The 19,122-nt window shown below is 42.4% G+C and overlaps 1 protein-coding gene across 1 annotated transcript in view; it reads left to right on the top strand.

The window, feature by feature from the left end:
- The first annotated feature begins 9,595 nt into the window (after positions 1-9,595).
- sh3gl2a (SH3 domain containing GRB2 like 2a, endophilin A1) overlaps positions 9,596-19,122 on the top strand; it is a 68,511-nt gene continuing 58,984 nt past the window's right edge. Inside the window, exon 1 of the mRNA XM_037538600.1 lies at positions 9,596-9,807. Within this exon, the coding sequence (XP_037394497.1) occupies positions 9,763-9,807 (45 nt within the window). The 5' untranslated portion in view covers positions 9,596-9,762. The remainder of the gene's footprint in view (positions 9,808-19,122) is intronic.

Genomic DNA, 19,122 nt, shown 5'->3' with positions numbered 1-19,122 from the left:
GAATCTTGACCCCAGCGAATTGTCAAGCTACAGACCCGTTTCAAACTTATTATTTATTTCTAAGATTTTAGAAAAAGCTGTAGCCCAGCAACTCTGTTCCTATCTACATAAGAACAACATATATGAAAAATTCCAATCTGGTTTTAGGCCCCACCACAGCACAGAGGTGGCTCTAGTTAAGATAACAGATGATCATCTTCTTGACTCTGATCAAGGCCACGTATCTCTGCTGGTACTGCTTGATCTAAGTGCAGCTTTTACACTGTAGATCACTCTATCCTCTTAGACAGACTACAAAACATGGTTGGAATCACAGGAATAGCGTTATCCTGATTCATATCCTACCTCACTGACCGGTTTCAGTTCATACAATTAAATAATGCATCATCTAATTATACAAAAGTGAAATATGGAGTTCCACAAGGTTCTGTTTTAGGTCCTCTGTTATTCACGTTATACATGTTACCATTAGGCTTAGTTATAAATACACATGGAATTAGTTTCCACTGCTGTACTGATGATACACAGCTGTACATATCAGCCAAACCAGATGATAAATCCAGATTAAATAAAATAGAAGATTGTGTAAAAGATATAAGAAACTGGATGCTGCAGAACTTTTAAACCCAGGTAAAACAGAAGTTCTCCTTCTTGGTCCAAAGGCTGCTCGGAATAAATGCTCAGATTTAATGTTAAATCTTGCTGACTTCTCTGTAGAACCTGGTTCAGTAGCTAAAACTCTTGGTGTGACGACTGATTCAGATCTAACGTTTAATCAACACATAGGTAACGTTACAAGGACAGCGTTTCTTCACCTCCGAAACATTTCAAAGCGTGATCCCTACATGACGCTGAAAAATTGGTACATGCCTTTATAACTTCAGGACTAGACTAATGTAATGCATTGTTGTCAGGAAGCTCCAGCAGGAACCTAAATAAACTTCAGTTAGTTCGGAATGCTGCAGCTGGAGTTCTCACTAAAACCAGGACATCTGACCACAGCCGCCCAGTTTTATCAGCGTTACGCTGGCTTCTTATCAAATTCCGTATCGACTATAAAATTCTCTTATTGACGTATGAAGCCTTGCATGCTCTCTCACCGGAGTACCTGTAAAACCTTATTTCCCATTATGAACCGCCTCGCTTACTCAGATCCCAGGATGCTGGTTTTCTACTGGTTCCTAAAATTCAGAAGACTTCAATGGGGGAAGAGCTTTTTCTTACAAAGCCCCCAAATTGTGGAATAATCTCATGTGGAATAAAATAGACTCTGACACCGTTTCAGCCTTTAAGTCTAGACTGGAAACATATTTGCTTAGTTTAGCTTTTGATAACTGGCCTTCCCCTTTAGATAAAGGCAGGAGATCCAGGGGTTCGTGGGCATAGAGGCTTATGGTAAACTGAGATGTTGGTGCTGTTGACCCTCCACTTCACGCGATCACACAGGTTTGTTGACGGTGGAGTGGAGTGGGGGGTCCCAGTGTCTCAGGGTTCTCTCATATCTATGTTCCCTTCTGGTTCTCTCCTTTTAGTTTATGCTGTTATAGTTAGATCTGCTGGAGTCACCGGCCACACTGGGAGAAATCATATTCATAACAGTCAAACTCCTGAGCAGAACTCATTTAGTCTATTTAGTCTTCCTGAGATAATGACTGCCCTCCCGTCCTGCTGAAGACTGACCATCAAGGCCCCCTCCTCACCATCACCAACCTGCTCTCCTGTTTGTCTGTGCCAACACCTTCAATTACATCACTGTGCCATCCAGATGCACCAGCATTGAGATAGGATGGGACTGTTTCAGCTCACTCCCACTTTTCATAAAGACTCAGTCAGAGAACACCTCAGTCAGAGACTGCCTGAGTCAGAGACAGCCTCAGTCAGAGACTGCCTGAGTCAGAGACAGCCTGAGTCAGAGACAGCCTCAGTCAGAGACTGCCTGAGTCAGAGACAGCCTCAGTCAGAGACTGCCTGAGTCAGAGACAGCCTGAGTCAGAGACAGCCTCAGTCAGAGACTGCCTGAGTCAGAGACAGCCTGAGTCAGAAACCGCCTCAGTCAGAGACTGCTTCGATCAGAGACGGCCTCAGAGACTGCCTCAGTCAGAGGCTGCCTCAGTCAGAGACAGCCTCGGTCAGAGACGGCCTCTGTCAGAGACAGCCTCGGTCAGAGACAGCCTCGGTCAGAGACTGCCTCTACCCATGCCATTTCTAAAGCTTTACCATCCAGACTTCAAACAGATCCTCTTAGCTTCTATCTGGTATTCAGCTTATTAAACTATAAACACTGTCTGACCAGAGGTGGACGGGTCTCCCCTTGTGAGTCTTGGTTCTTCACAAGGTTTCTTCCTCCAGTCTGAGGGAGTTTTTCCTCGCCACTGTCGCCTCTGGCTTCCTCACTGGGGGATTATATGTTATAACTGTATGTTTTGTGACATTGTTGTAAAAAGCGCTACACAAATAAACCTGAACTGAATATAGATGTGATAACTACTGTCTTTGTATTTACTTGTGTTACTTGTTTACTATTAGTTTATTATTTTGTATTGTCTATTTGTGTAAGAACTGTACCAAGATGAATTCATTTTGACCATCTTGGCCAGTGAAGTGATTCTGTGTCTGATTTATAATATTTAAAAAGTAATTCACTCATCTATTCACTCACTAGGTGGGACAAGCAAGATCTATCACTCATTTTAACTATCACTCACTGGCAGTTCTGCAAATGCACAATAGGTGGCAGCATTACAACGTCATAAACAGCCCCATGTCTGGCTTTGTCAAAATTAAAGTCCCCCCTTACACCAAATGCAGTCCAGCAGCCAAGCCATGTTTGGTATGTTGAGTTTGTTTTAGTTTTGTACTAAAGGCTTCTGACACTTTATAACAGCATTACTGTAATCCACTGGTGAGGGACGGGGGGACTGTCTCAGACCCGACTGCTGCAGTAGTGACAACATCAGCTCATTCTGAGACAGAACTCAAAAACACTAACAAGCATGTGACTAACAGACGCCTTCAGTTCAGGCCATAAATGTTAAGAGAAGGTCAAAAACCAGGGAAAACACTTCTACCATAATGTTCATTTCTGCTAGCATCCTTATGGGATTTACTTATATGTAACCATTAAACTAACAGTGATTCACATGAAGATTTCTGGCCATTCAGATTAAACACATATGTTTGAAGTTTGTAACAGACAAATATATAAATATATACACTCACTCACCGGCCACTTTATTACCTTGCTACCCTCACAGGGGGTGCTGGAGCCTATCCCAGCGGTCATCAGGTGGAAGGCAGGATACCCCCTGGACAGGTCGCCAGTCCATCGCAGGGCAGACAGACAGACATACACAATCACTCACACCCAGGGGCAATGTAGCATGCCCAATTGGCCTGACTGCATGTCTTTGGACTGTGGGAGGAAACCGGAGAACCCGGAGGAAACCCACACAGACACGGGGAGAACATGCAAACTCCCGGTCACCCGGTTGGGGAATCGAACCCAGGCCCTCCTCGCGACAGCGCTACCCACCACGCCACCGTGCCGCCGTGTGTTAGAGAGTTTAGAGTCTAAAGGCAATAAAAGATCTCAAAGGTCCTATATTTGAGGAGTTCAAGTGTAGTTCGTGGCAAAGAAACAGTTTGAGGTGCGATATCATCGTGTATATTTAACAAGAACATTAAATAAAAAGTAAATATATTAGTAAGTGCTGAAGCATTTTTATTAAAAAGATTAAAAAACATAAAAAAATGCAAAGTATTTTAAGTATTATTTTCAGATGTAGAGCTTAGGGTTTGGGCCAGACGCTAATAGAAAGTAATCTATCAATGATGATTTTGGACACTATGTCATACAGGTTTACTCATTATCATGCGACAGCAGGTTCCATTGCATAAACACTATAAACATCATGCCACCAGTCCAGTATGACCGCTGAATTTGACTGCACCCGTTCCATTATGCAGATATTTTCATGTAGCAGACTGAAAATAGGTGTGGCTTTAATTAGAGGAGTAGTTTAATCTCTTCATCTACCTCATCTAGTGACTGAAAGACAAAGAGGCTCACAGGAATCAATTTCCATCAGCCAAGGAAGAAACGTAATCGACTAAAAGTGTTCAGGGTCAATAATACTTCAGAAAAGCTCAGATCTTCCCACATAAAAGTCAACTATAGTAATGAAATACAATGTCTTGTGTATTTGTACTGTTGGACTTGAACACCCCCCCCACCCCCCACCTGGACTAAAGTAAGACAGAGTTTTTCAGATGGCCTTCTCTTTCCACCGCTGCAGTTTGTGTTGTGTATGAGAGAAAAAGAAAACACACCCACGGGCCATCTGAGTCCACAGCACACCCCGCCAGTTTCTTAAGCTGCGAGTTGAGCAGCAGATGGCCTCCCGGTCTGGGGCGACTTTACTGCAGCGCTGCAGGCCAAAGGCAGTCTGGATATTTAAGGCTCATGTTGATTGAATATAGCCTATTGTTGGCTAATATGCTGCTACTATGCAACCCTGGAGATCTGAAAACAATGATGCTTTGAATTTACGTGATTCAGATGTGTCATCGGTTACACATAGATAGAGTGTTTCATCAACACATTCAGTTCTTTTCTAAACAAATACCCGAACGTCTGCCATTGTACTGACGTCACATATCATTATAGGTTATTATTTCAGGCTAAACTGTGTTTAGGGCACCTCTCCTTTGGCCAGTGGTACACTCTATGTCCAAAAGTACACCTCTGATCTGTGAATGTAGCTGCTTTAAAGGGCTCACATCATAGAAACCTGAATTTTCCTGGTTTTTCATGAAGTGTGTTGTATGTAAAAAAATGTTACGTTTCAAAACTGTTTACCAGTCCATACAGTTCATGTGTAGAAACTAAGGGGCAAAAACAGTAACCAAAACCAGTTTACTCCTATCCACCTTCTGAGCCTGTAATAATGTAAAATGCTTATTCATGCTGAAGTTATGATGTTTAAGTAACCATTTAATAAGCTGACACGTTTAACCAGCCATATTAGAGCAGATAAAAGACTAAATTATTACCAAAAACACTGTTTTAAAGTAACACTTTTAAAAATAATCTATTATTTTATTTATTTACTTTGTTAATAAGTTCATTCAGTTTCCAGTTTTATTTCTCCCAAGTTTTGCCGTGGCCCATTCGTTTCATTAGTAGATTGGCTAAACACAAAACCAGTTATTAGAGTCACTGGGCCTGAGTTGAGACTCTATACATGGAGCTAGGTGCTGTCCGTGGTGCTGAAAGATTTAAAGAACACTGCAGGCAACCAGCATTAACCACATTATATGATTTTATAAAATAATATAATAATAATAAGATACATTATGCTTACAGTGAATTCCAGTTGCAAGAATTTATGTTTGATATATTCATACACTGAATATCTGAAAGTATCACACAGCCCTTCTAATTATCCATCCATTTTCTAAGCCACTTCTCCCTCAGGGTCACAGGGGGGTGCTGTAGCCTATCCCAGCGGTCATCGGGCGGAAGGCAGGATACACCCTGGACAGGTCGCCAGTCCATCACAGGGAATTTAACATGTCCAATCAGCCTGACTGCATATCTTTGGACTGTGGGAGGAAACCCACGCAGACGCAGGGAGAACATGCAAACTCCACAGAGAGAGGAACCCGGTCGCCCAGCCAGAGAATCGAATCCACGCCCTCCTTACTGTGAGGCGACAGCGCTACCCACCACGCCACCGTGCCGCCCCTCTTCTAATTACACATAGCTTATATAGTTGCCGTAGGAAAGCATTGCCAAAAATGTCCATGAGCATTTGTGCATGAGCCTACGTTCTCAATGCCCAGGGGCGAGCGTCGGCTGCAGGAGTGAAACTGTGTTCTCTTGAGTGATGGAGCGCCATCCAGTACCTTTGCGATGAGTTGGAGTTTTTTTTGTGAGCCAGGACTCATCATTCAGCATCAGTACCTAACCTCACTAATGCTTTTGTGGCTGGATGCAATCACAGCTTCACAGCAATGTTCCAACATCTAGTGTAAAGCCTTTCCAGAAGAAGAGCAGTCATGGGCTGGAGGTTAGGGAACTGGCCCGGTGACCAGAAGGTTGCCGGTTCGATCCCCTGGCTGACAGTCCATGACTGAAGTGTCCTTGAGCAGGACACCTAACCCCCAACTGCTCCCCGGGCGCCGTGGATAGGGCTGCTCCGTGTGTGTGTGTGTGTGTGTGTGTGTGTGTGTATGTGATATTTCACTTCACAGATGGGATAAATGCGGAGGTGGTCATTTAAGAGTTGAGACTTTTACTGCAGCAAAGAGGGACAAATTCTACATCAATGTTTACATTGATGCCACATTGCTTTAAGGTGGAGGAACTTCAGCTGATGGCATGAACAGGGTGACGAGTGAAGAAAGAGTGGGAAGCACTTCCCTTAGAGCATTCAGTATAACAAATGTGTGGTATAATAAAGTAGGTGTGTGAGGAAACAAAGGGGCTACTATCACTGCGGGGTTAAAATTAACCCCGCCACTTTATTAGGTACATTATACATACATGCTTATAAACACAAATAGTTAATCGGCCAATCACACGGCCACAACTCACTGCATTGAGGCATGTAGAGGTGGTCAAGATGACCTGCTGAAGTGCAGACCGAGCATCAGAACGGGGGAGAAAGGGGATTTAAGGGGCTTTGAACTTGGCGTGGTTGGTGGTTCCAGACGGGCTGGTCTGAGTATTTCAGAAACTGCTGATCTGCTGGGATTTTCACACACAACCATCTCTAGGGTTTACAGAGAACGGTCAGAAAAAGAGGAAATATCCAGTGAGCGGTCAGTTGTGTGGATGAAAATGCCTTGTTGATGTGAGAGGTCAGAGGAGAATGGGCAGACTGGTTCCAGATGATAGAAAGGCAGCAGGAACTCAAATAACCAACCAACATCTCTGAGGAACGTTTCCTTTTTGGCAGAGGAAGCAAGTCACATTATACCACATAGATACTTGCCGATATAGGATTATATACTCCAGTAAGGACTAAAACAGTGATAATGGTGACAGGGTCATGATTTTAGACTCACGTGCATGAGGATTAATCCCAGTATAAATATCCAAACCCGGATTAACAGAGGAGGCTGTCATAAAACAAACTGACAGGTTTCATTTGTTGTGTTTTTGATATGAAACTTGATATGCAGATGCTTCTGATCCTGGATGACATATAAGAACCATTAGCTCACTAATAAAGAACTTGAGGAGGACATGGACGTTAGAAAAGGACCAACAATAGTGATAAACATGCTCAGTTGTCTATTTCCTATCACATCCATTTTTGATTCATAGATCCGTAAAAAAACAACCTTTGAACATGCTGCCATGAAACATGCAGGTTTTTCAGAGTATTATCAGACCTGCACCTGTTATGATCACACATAATAACCAGTTAAATGACCATACTTTAAGGTTCGGGCTGGTTTATATGTGTTTGACTGTAGCTTTAAATAACCCAGTGTGGCTTTAAATAACCTAATGCTGTCCTTGCGTGTTGAGTGGCTAAGAATAGACACGGGAGGCTGAGGCTGAGGCTGAGTGATGTAATTTCCGTCTGTGTCTCTGTAAGACATTTAAAGGCCACATTTGTGTTCACATTTAGGCGATATTTCAAACAGCTTATGAGCTGAAGGTTCCGGTTTAAACGGATGTGATGAGGCCTTACCTGACTTAACCCTTTTGTTTTGGTAGATTTGGTTGGTGGTTTGGTTCTGAATGACCTCCATGAGTTTGAGGAGCCAACGGGTTCAAAAAATCTGCCTCCACATGTAAGCCTGATTATTCTTCCTGCTCCTTTTGAATGAGGACTTGACGCAGACGGTCTGTAAAGCTTCCTTTTTAATCCCCCTCCCCTCTTGTCAAAAATATAAAATATAAAATGACTGATATGTGAGATTTTAGCCTAATGTCCAAAGCTGTAGTGAAAATTAAGTGGCTTATCTAAAAGACTTCAACTAAAAGGCGTAAAATGACCATTAAGTAATCTTAGAATCTCAGGCCACATTTTTCACATTTTTCCCTCTTCGCAAAACAGCAATTATCTTCACAAGAATGCAAAAACTATAAAAAAAAAACAAAAAAAAACACTGGCCTAGGATAAGGTGATAACATGAATCATAACATTTGATATCAAGCACAGCGAGAGGAACATTAAAAGCATATGTATTGTGTACAATATGGAGCAATACGGGTTGTAGACACATGATGACATAACAGCTGTGCATGAAAGTATTAATAAAATAAAGAAGGTCAAAAACGAAGGTGGTCATATGTCTGGACTGATGGTGTAACAACACAGTTTTTAAAGCTTTTTTTTTTTTTTAATTGGTTCAAATTTAGAAGCACTCTGTAAAGCCTGAAATAATCATTTAAAAGTCAGAGGTGTCACACCCACTAATTAAAAAGTCCGGCTTGATGTATAGATCAAAATCAACGTTATACTGATGAAGATATGATGACAAGATAATTCACCTACATCATCAGATAACATGTCCTTCACCAAGGTTTGACTCGCAGTCATCAGATTCATCCGGTCAGAAAAGCACATCGAAGTACACCTGATATTATACGACGTTCTTCCGCACCATGAGTGTCATTACCCATTTTCGCCAGAGGGGTCTCCAAATCCCCAAGCCTTGCTTAGTGTAGCTTTAACCATTTAAACTATCAGGCTTATTATTCATTAACTACAGGGACTTCAGTGCAAACCACTTGGGCTGTTCTTAGGTTGTAGAATTCTGTAGTGAAACTGTGGGCCTGTTAGCAGGACCTGGCCAACGAAGGAAACATGTAATCAAACCTGATATTTCTGACCACACAGAAACAACCCGGTCATCAGCTGTATCAGACACACACAGTCCTCCACACATAAGAACAGCACTTAGCCTGTGCAAGTAAGCGTGGTGATGTCATCATTTTAAATAAGATTTTTAATGAGTTCTCTGCTACCAAGCCTGTGACCCATCTTCATTAAAAATGAATAGGGGAAAAAAACCACACACACTGAGACTCAAGCACAGCTAGATGAAGGAGGAACGGATGAACAGATAGAGAGACATAGGCAAGGGTGGCTTGAGAGAGGGATGATTGAAAGAATGGATGGAGGGATTTAGGAAAGAATGGAAGGAGAAATGAATGGAGGGATGAAAGACAGTAATGGATGGAGAAACTGGGGGGTTGTGATGATGATGATGATGATGATGATGGCGAAAGGGATGGGGGGTAAAGAGATGGATGGATTGAACCTGTAGGTAATTACAAGGAAAGGCTAGATGGAGAGGGATGGTTTGAAGGAAGGAGGGACGTGCAGAGAGATGATAGAGAGGTTGAGAAAGGGATAGAAGGGTAGAGGATTGAAGAGGGAAGAGAGGGATGGAGGGAAGGAGAGCGTAATAGAAGGAGGGACGGAGGGGTAGACTGACTGAGGAATGGAGGAATGGAGGGATTTTGGACCGCTTGGCCCTGCATATCAGAGACGGGTGTCGGCGTGACGTCAAAAGAGCAGGAAGGCGCTGATTGGTGCTTTGTGGTCTGATCAGCGCTAGGCCCCGCCCGCTCTGCAGGACATCCCTGTGGTGGAAGACGGTGAGCGAGGATTTCACCTGCAGCACGACGCGCGGCGCACGCACTCCCACGCGCACACGGCAGACAAACACACGCACAGTAGGCAAACGCACACACACAGACGCGCGCGCACACGTCGCCGATCCGCAGTTGGAGTCATGTCTGTAGCCGGACTGAAGAAGCAGTTCCACAAAGCCACTCAGGTGAGCGGAGACGCGGTGTGTCAGCACGGCCGCTGCAGTCTGTCCTTGTGTTTTGCACGCGAGGGCAGCACTGTGCTCAGCAGGGTGTGTGTGTGTGTGTGTGTGTGTGTGTGTGTGTGTGTGTGTGTGTGTGTGTGTGTGTGTGTGTGTGTGTGTTTGGGCTGCACCCCCCCGAGGCACTGCTTTGTTTTGACCGTCTTCGTGCAGTCGCCGTGCTGGACGATGGCCGTGTGATGGGCAGTGTGTTCTCGACCCCACATTGACTCGATTGTGCTGTAGTAATGAAACCTTGCTCACGCGGATGCTTCAAGTACCCGGATCAGGGATAAGGGAATGGGGGATGTACTGTGTGTGTGTGTGTGTGTGTGTGTGTGTGTGTGTGTGTAAATCTCATGTGTGAGATGATGCACATGCTAATGCTGCATAGGCTCAATACAGTTCACTGCTGTAGATATTAATGTGTAACTGCAGCAGTGAAATGACTTAATGCAACACTGGATGTGTTACTAGGAGACTGCAGTGGGTTAATTCAACACTGTCTTAGTGTAGAACTGCAGTGGGTTAATTCAACACTGTCTTAGTGTAGAACTGCAGTGGGTTAATTCAACACTGTGTTAGTGTAGAACTGCAGTGGGTTAATTCAACACTGTTAGTGTAAAACTGCAGTGGGTTAATTCAACACTGTGTTAGTGTAGAACTGCAGTGGGTTAATTCAACACTGTGTTAGTGTAGAACTGCAGTGGGTTAATTCAACACTGTGTTAGTGTAGAACTGCAGTGGGTTATTTCAACACTGTGTTAGTGTAAAACTGCAGTGGGTTAATTCAACACTGTGTTAGTGTAGAACTGCAGTGGGTTAATTCAACACTGTGTTAGTGTAGAACTGCAGTGGGTTAATTCAACACTGTGTTAGTGTAGAACTGCAGTGGGTTAATTCAACACTGTGTTAGTGTAGAACTGCAGTGGGTTAATTCAACACTGTTAGTGTAAAACTGCAGTGGGTTAATTCAACACTGTGTTAGTGTAGAACTGCAGTGGGTTAATTCAACACTGTTAGTGTAAAACTGCAGTGGGTTAATTCAACACTGTGTTAGTGTAGAACTGCAGTGGGTTAATTCAACACTGTGTTAGTGTAGAACTGCAGTGGGTTAATTCAACACTGTGTTAGTGTAGAACTGCAGTGGGTTAATTCAACACGGTGTTAGTGTTAAACTGCAGTGGGTTAATTCAACACGGTGTTAGTGTAAAACTGCAGTGGGTTAATTCAACACTGTGTTAGTGTAAAACTGCAGTGGGTTAATTCAACACTGTGTTAGTGTAGAACTGCAGTGGGTTAATTCAACACTGTGTTAGTGTAGAACTGCAGTGGGTTAATTCAACACTGTGTTAGTGTAAAACTGCAGTGGGTTAATTCAACACTGTGTTAGTGTAGAACTGCAGTGGGTTAATTCAACACTGTTAGTGTAGAACTGCAGTGGGTTAATTCAACACTGTGTTAGTGTAAAACTGCAGTGGGTTAATTCAACACTGTGTTAGTGTAGAACTGCAGTGGGTTAATTCAACACTGTGTTAGTGTAGAACTGCAGTGGGTTAATTCAACACTGTGTTAGTGTAGAACTGCAGTGGGTTAATTCAACACTGTGTTAGTGTAAAACTGCAGTGGGTTAATTCAACACTGTGTTAGTGTAGAACTGCAGTGGGTTAATTCAACACTGTGTTAGTGTAGAACTGCAGTGGGTTAATTCAACACTGTGTTAGTGTAGAACTGCAGTGGGTTAATTCAACACTGTGTTAGTGTAGAACTGCAGTGGGTTAATTCAACACTGTGTTAGTGTAGAACTGCAGTGGGTTAATTCAACACTGTGTTAGTGTAGAATTGCAGTGGGTTAATTCAACACTGTTAGTGTAGAACTGCAGTGGGTTAATTCAACACTGTGTTAGTGTAAAACTGCAGTGGGTTAATTCAACACTGTGTTAGTGTAGAACTGCAGTGGGTTAATTCAACACTGTGTTAGTGTAGAACTGCAGTGGGTTAATTCAACACTGTGTTAGTGTAGAACTGCAGTGGGTTAATTCAACACGGTGTTAGTGTTAAACTGCAGTGGGTTAATTCAACACTGTGTTAGTGTAGAACTGCAGTGGGTTAATTCAACACTGTGTTAGTGTAGAACTGCAGTGGGTTAATTCAACACTGTGTTAGTGTAGAACTGCAGTGGGTTAATTCAACACTTAGTGTAGAACTGCAGTGGGTTAATTCAACACTGTGTTAGTGTAGAACTGCAGTGGGTTAATTCAACACTGAGTTAGTGTAAAACTGCAGTGGGTTAATTCAACACTGTGTTAGTGTAGAACTGCAGTGGGTTAATTCAACACTGAGTTAGTGTAAAACTGCAGTGGGTTAATTCAACACTGTGTTAGTGTAGAACTGCAGTGGGTTAATTCAACACTGTGTTAGTGTAGAACTGCAGTGGGTTAATTCAACACTGTTAGTGTAGAACTTCAGTGTGTTAATTCAACACTGTGTTAGTGTAAAACTGCAGTGGGTTAATTCAACACTGAGTTAGTGTAGAACTGCAGTGGGGTAATTCAACACTGTGTTAGTGTAAAACTGCAGTGGGTTAATTCAACACTGTGTTAGTGTAGAACTGCAGTGGGTTAATTCAACACTGTGTTAGTGTAGAACTGCAGTGGGTTAATTCAACACTGTGTTAGTGTAAAACTGCAGTGGGTTAATTCAACACTGTGTTAGTGTAGAACTGCAGTGGGTTAATTCAACACTGTGTTAGTGTAGAACTGCAGTGGGTTAATTCAACACTGTGTTAGTGTAGAACTGCAGTGGGTTAATTCAACACTGTGTTAGTGTAAAACTGCAGTGGGTTAATTCAACACTGTGTTAGTGTAGAACTGCAGTGGGTTAATTCAACACTGTTAGTGTAGAACTGCAGTGGGTTAATTCAACACTGTGTTAGTGTAAACTGCAGTGGGTTAATTCAACACTGTGTTAGTGTAGAACTGCAGTGGGTTAATTCAACACTGTGTTAGTGTAGAACTGCAGTGGGTTAATTCAACACTGTGTTAGTGTAGAACTGCAGTGGGTTAATTCAACACTGTGTTAGTGTAAAACTGCAGTGGGTTAATTCAACACTGTGTTAGTGTAGAACTGCAGTGGGTTAATTCAACACTGTGTTAGTGTAGAACTGCAGTGGGTTAATTCAACACTGTGTTAGTGTAGAACTGCAGTGGGTTAATTCAACACTGTGTTAGTGTAGAACTGCAGTGGGTTAATTCAACACTGTGTTAGTGTAGAATTGCAGTGGGTTAATTCAACACTGTTAGTGTAGAACTGCAGTGGGTTAATTCAACACTGTGTTAGTGTAAAACTGCAGTGGGTTAATTCAACACTGTGTTAGTGTAGAACTGCAGTGGGTTAATTCAACACTGTGTTAGTGTAGAACTGCAGTGGGTTAATTCAACACTGTGTTAGTGTAGAACTGCAGTGGGTTAATTCAACACTGTTAGTGTAGAACTGCAGTGGGTTAATTCAACACGGTGTTAGTGTTAAACTGCAGTGGGTTAATTCAACACTGTGTTAGTGTAGAACTGCAGTGGGTTAATTCAACACTGTGTTAGTGTAGAACTGCAGTGGGTTAATTCAACACTGTGTTAGTGTAGAACTGCAGTGTGTTAATTCAACACTTAGTGTAGAACTGCAGTGGGTTAATTCAACACTGTGTTAGTGTAGAACTGCAGTGGGTTAATTCAACACTGAGTTAGTGTAAAACTGCAGTGGGTTAATTCAACACTGTGTTAGTGTAGAACTGCAGTGGGTTAATTCAACACTGAGTTAGTGTAAAACTGCAGTGGGTTAATTCAACACTGTGTTAGTGTAGAACTGCAGTGGGTTAATTCAACACTGTGTTAGTGTAGAACTGCAGTGGGTTAATTCAACACTGTTAGTGTAGAACTTCAGTGTGTTAATTCAACACTGTGTTAGTGTAAAACTGCAGTGGGTTAATTCAACACTGAGTTAGTGTAGAACTGCAGTGGGGTAATTCAACACTGTGTTAGTGTAAAACTGCAGTGGGTTAATTCAACACTGTGTTAGTGTAGAACTGCAGTGGGTTAATTCAACACTGTGTTAGTGTAGAACTGCAGTGGGTTAATTCAACACTGTGTTAGTGTAAAACTGCAGTGGGTTAATTCAACACTGTGTTAGTGTAGAACTGCAGTGGGTTAATTCAACACTGAGTTAGTGTAAAACTGCAGTGGGTTAATTCAACACTGTGTTAGCGTAGAACTGCAGTGAGTTAATTCAACACTGTGTTAGCGTAGAACTGCAGTGGGTTAATTCAACACTGTGTTAGTGTAGAACTGCAGTGGGTTAATTCAACACTGTGTTAGTGTAGAACTGCAGTGGGTTAATTCAACACTGTGTTAGTGTAGAACTGCAGTGGGTTAATTCAACAGTGGTTAGTGTAGAACTGCAGTGGGTTAATTCAACACTGTTAGTGTAGAACTGCAGTGGGTTAATTCAACACTGTGTTAGTGTAGAACTGCAGTGGGTTAATTCAACACTGTGTTGGTGTAGAACTGCAGTGGGTTAATTCAACACTGTGTTAGTGTAGAACTGCAGTGGGTTAATTCAACACTGTGTTAGTGTAGAACTGCAGTGGGTTAATTCAACACTGTGTTAGTGTAGAACTGCAGTGGGTTAATTCAACACTGTGTTAGTGTAGAACTGCAGTGGGTTAATTCAACACTGTGTTAGTGTAGAACTGCAGTGGGTTAATTCAACACTGTGTTAGTGTAAAACTGCAGTGGGTTAATTCAACACTGTGTTAGTGTAGAACTGCAGTGGGTTAATTCAACACTGAGTTAGTGTAGAACTGCAGTGGGTTAATTCAACACTGATTAGTGTAGAACTGCAGTGGGTTAATTCAACACTGATTAGTGTAAAACTGCAGTGGGTTAATTCAACACTGTGTTAGTGTAGAACTGCAGTGGGTTAATTCAACACTGTGTTAGTGTAGAACTGCAGTGGGTTAATTCAACACTGTGTTAGTGTTAAACTGCAGTGGGTTAATTCAACACTGTGTTAGTGTAGAACTGTAGTGTGTTAATTCAACACTGTTAGTGTAGAACTGCAGTGGGTTAATTCAACACTGTGTTAGTGTAGAACTGCAGTGTGTTAATTCAACACTGTGTTAGTGTTAAACTGCAGTGGGTTAATTCAACACTGGTTAGTGTAGAACTGCAGTGGGTTAATTCAACACTGTGTTAGTGTAGAACTGCAGTGGGTTAATTCAACACTGTGTTAGTGTTAAACTGCAGTGGGTTAATTCAACACTGTTAGTGTAGAACTGCAGTGGGTTAATTCAACACTGTGTTAGTGTAGAACTGCAGTGGGTTAATTCAACACTGTGTTAGTGTTAAACTGCAGTGGGTTAATTCAACACTGGTTAGTGTAGAACTGCAGTGGGTTAATTCAACACTGGTTAGTGTAAAACTGCAGTGGGTTAATTCAACACTGTGTTAGTGTAAAACTGCAGTGGGTTAATTCAACACTGTGTTAGTGTAAAACTGCAGTGGGTTAATTCAACACTGTGTTAGTGTAGAACTGCAGTGGGTTAATTCAACACTGGTTAGTGTAAAACTGCAGTGGGTTAATTCAACACTGGTTAGTGTAAAACTGCAGTGGGTTAATTCAACAGTGGTTAGTGTAGAACTGCAGTGGGTTAATTCAACACTGTGTTAGTGTTAAACTGCAGTGGGTTAATTCAACACTGGTTAGTGTAGAACTGCAGTGGGTTAATTCAACACTGGTTAGTGTAGAACTAGAACTGTAGGTTTTAATTCATCTCTCCAATGTGCTTACTGAGCACTAGATGTTAATGCAATGCTGTATCTCTTAATGCGTCTGTGTAGTGTGTTAATGCAGCACTGCAGATAATAATGCAACACTTCAAGTGTTAAGGCAGTAAGCCAATGTGTCATTGCATCAATGTATGCATGTAGATGTTAATGGAGCACTATAATTGTGTATATATACCAGTACACATGCAATACACCATACACATTTCTGTCTATATACCTGATACATTTAAACACCTACTGATACCTACTGACTGCACCTTCTGTCTTTTACTGTCTTTTGTCTTTGCGCTGTCCACTATGCATCTTTTATTACTGCACTGGAGAAGTCGCCCGATAGTGTTTCGTTATACTGTACTACCCTGTATTGTATAATGACAATAAAGTTGAATTGAATTGAACTGAATTGAATAACACTAGCTGTTAAAATAACACTGTGGCACTGTAGGGATTCAAATAGAAATAACTTAGTTATGAATGTAACGAATTATATAATTTAAATGCCCTGTTGAAATTAACTGTGTTTTATTAACATAATGTTTAAAATGCTGAAACACACACACACACACACACACACACACACACACACACACACAAATCAGAGAGCTGTTACGTAACATTGTCCTCATGCCAATGCTGACCTATAACCTCACAGACAGCATGCTGTGACCGTTGTGACCTCTGAAACGGGACCCATCAGATGTCCAGCAGTGTGTGAAATGCAGATGTTTCATTAGGCGTCTTCCTCATTTCACATTGTTAACATGATATTCCCATCCAGATCATTTCAGAGGGCAGTAGAATTCAGTGTTTACTGATTTTACAGTGCATCCTCCTCATGTTAACACGGAGTTATTGTGCTAATTATTTTTAGATGTTGCTCAGGCCTAAGTGGGATGAAACCTAATGAAGGAGTATTGGTTTTAAATGGTCTTGCTTAGTAAATCTCATTTATCAGATAAACAGACTATCCGGGGCAGCTCAGAAGGGGATGGATTGCTGTTTGGAGCCTTGGTTCCCATCAGTGGTGGTTCCTCATGATCCTGGGGAGGTTGTCTCTGCAGCATTCATCAGGGGGCTGCATCTACATTTCTTGACAAACTGCTATGGAACAATGACAGGTGGAGAACAACCTAGGACGCGTGGTGGTATAATGGGTTTAATACATGACGTTTTAAATGTTTATCACATATTTACTAAAGTAATAGAGAGGGAAATTTGTTGCGGGCAAATCTCCAATAAGCAGTGAAGGTCATGTAAGACCTTCTGTTCTTGTTCGCTGCTTGTTGCGTGTGCACTGCATTTCCTCATGCAGTGACAGAAGGACCCTCTCTTAATCTCCCCAGATTGGCCTTCAGGCTTTGATCTGCATGAGCTATTATTCTGAATGTTAAACCTGCATCCGACAACATTAAAAGTGGACGTCTGGTAAAAATCTAATATTCACGTTTTACCCCTTACCTCAGATGTAGACTCGTGTCTAATTTAGAGTCGAGTTGATGAGTAATCTCAAATAGGCTTGTTTATGTGATTTGTGTTTGTTGCGTTGTTTCGTTTGTGTGTTGTATGTCTTGGTTGATCAGCCTCGTTTTGGGTTATGGGAGAAGTATATAACTGGGCTGTATAAGAAATATACATATATACAGTGGGGAAAAAAAAGTATTTAGTCAGTCACCAATTGTGCAAGTTCTCCCACTTAAGGTAGACCTCAACTATGAGAGACAAAATGAGGAAAATTTAGAAAATCACATCGTCTGATTTTTAAAGAATTTATTTGCAAATAATGGTGGAAAATAAGTATTTGGTCAATAACAAAAGTTAATCTCAATACTTTGTTATATATCCTTTGTTGGCAGAGGTCAAACGTCTTCTGTAAGTGTTTACAAGGTTGGCGCACACTGCTGCTGGTATGTTGGCCCATTCCTCTATGCAGAGCAGTGATGTTTTGGGGCTGTCGGCGGGCAACACGGACTTTCAACTCCCTCCAAAGGTTTTCTATGGGGTTGAGATCTGGAGACTGGCTATGCCACTCCAGGACCTTGAAATGCTTCTTACGAAGCCACTCCTTCGTTGCCCTGGCAGTGTGCTTGGGATCATTGTCATGCTGAAAAATTCATTCTTTTCCAGTAGTCCTGGTCCCTTTGCAGAGAAACAGCCCCAAAGCCTGATGTTGCCACCCCCATGCTTCACAGTTGGTCTGGTGTTCTTTGGATGCAACTCAGCATTCACTCTCCTCCAAACACGACAACCAAACAGTTCTACTTTGGTTTCATCTGACCACATGACATTCTCCCAATCCTCTTCCGGAACATCCAAATACTCTCTAGTCTGGCACTGCAGGGCAGACTAGAGGATCTGAGCCCCTGGCGGCGTCGTGTGTTACTGACAGTAGCCTTTAAGATTAAGTGACCCTTAGTAGTCTAGTAATCCATTCACAACTCTGCATTTAACCCACCCGTGAAGTGAAACACCACACACACACTAGTGAGCACACACACATTAGGGGGCAGTGAGCACACTTGCCCGGAGCAGTGGGCAGCCCTATCCACAGCACCCGGGGAGCAGTTGGGGGTTAGGTGTCTTGCTCAAGGACACCTCAGTCATGTGCTGTCGGCTCTGGGGATCGAACCGGCGACCTTCCGGTCATGAGGCTGGATCCCTAACCTCCAGCCCACGGCTGCCCCCTTTGTAACGTTGGTCCCAGCTCTCTGCAGGTCATTCATCAGGTCCCCCCGTGTGGTTCTGGGATTTCTGCTCACCGTACTTGTCATCATTTTGACCCCACAGGCTGAGATCTTGCGTGGAGCCCCTGATCGAGGGAGCTTAGCAGTGGCCTTGTAGGTCTTCTGTTTTCTGATTATTGCTCCCACGGTAGATTTCTTCACACCAAGCTGCTTGCCTACTGCAGATTCAGTCTTCTCAGCCTGTTGCAGGGCTACAATCTTGTTTCTGGTGTCCTTCAACAGCTCTTTGGTCTTCACCATAGTGGAGTTTGGAGTGTGACTGTTTCAGGCTGTGGACAGGTGTCTTTTATACAGATAACGAGGTCAAACAGGTGCCATTAATACAGGTAATGAGTGGAGGACAGAGGAGCTTCTTAAAGAAGAAGTTACAGGTCCGTGACATCATCCAGAAATCTTGCTTGTTTGTAGGTGACCAAATACTTATTTTCCACCATTATTTGCAAATAAATTCTTTAAAAATCAGACGATGTGATTTTCTACATTTTTTTTTCCCCTCATTTTGTCTCTCATACCTACCTACCTATGATGTCAGTTACAGGCCTCTCTCATCTTTTTAAGTGGGAGAACTTGCATATATATATCGCTGCTGTCGGAAGAAAACCTTGTATCTCCAAAAGGTAACTTTACAGGAGAAGGAAAAAAACCTACTTTTCTTTCAATGTAAGTCAATGGAACCAGAATTTTTCCCATGTCATTTTGGG

This window comes from Pygocentrus nattereri, chromosome 5 (genome assembly GCF_015220715.1).
Source record: "Pygocentrus nattereri isolate fPygNat1 chromosome 5, fPygNat1.pri, whole genome shotgun sequence".
Classification (NCBI taxonomy): Eukaryota; Metazoa; Chordata; class Actinopteri; order Characiformes; family Serrasalmidae; genus Pygocentrus; species Pygocentrus nattereri.
Note: the sequence above shows the minus strand (reverse complement) of the source record. Positions and strands in the feature narration are given on the sequence as shown.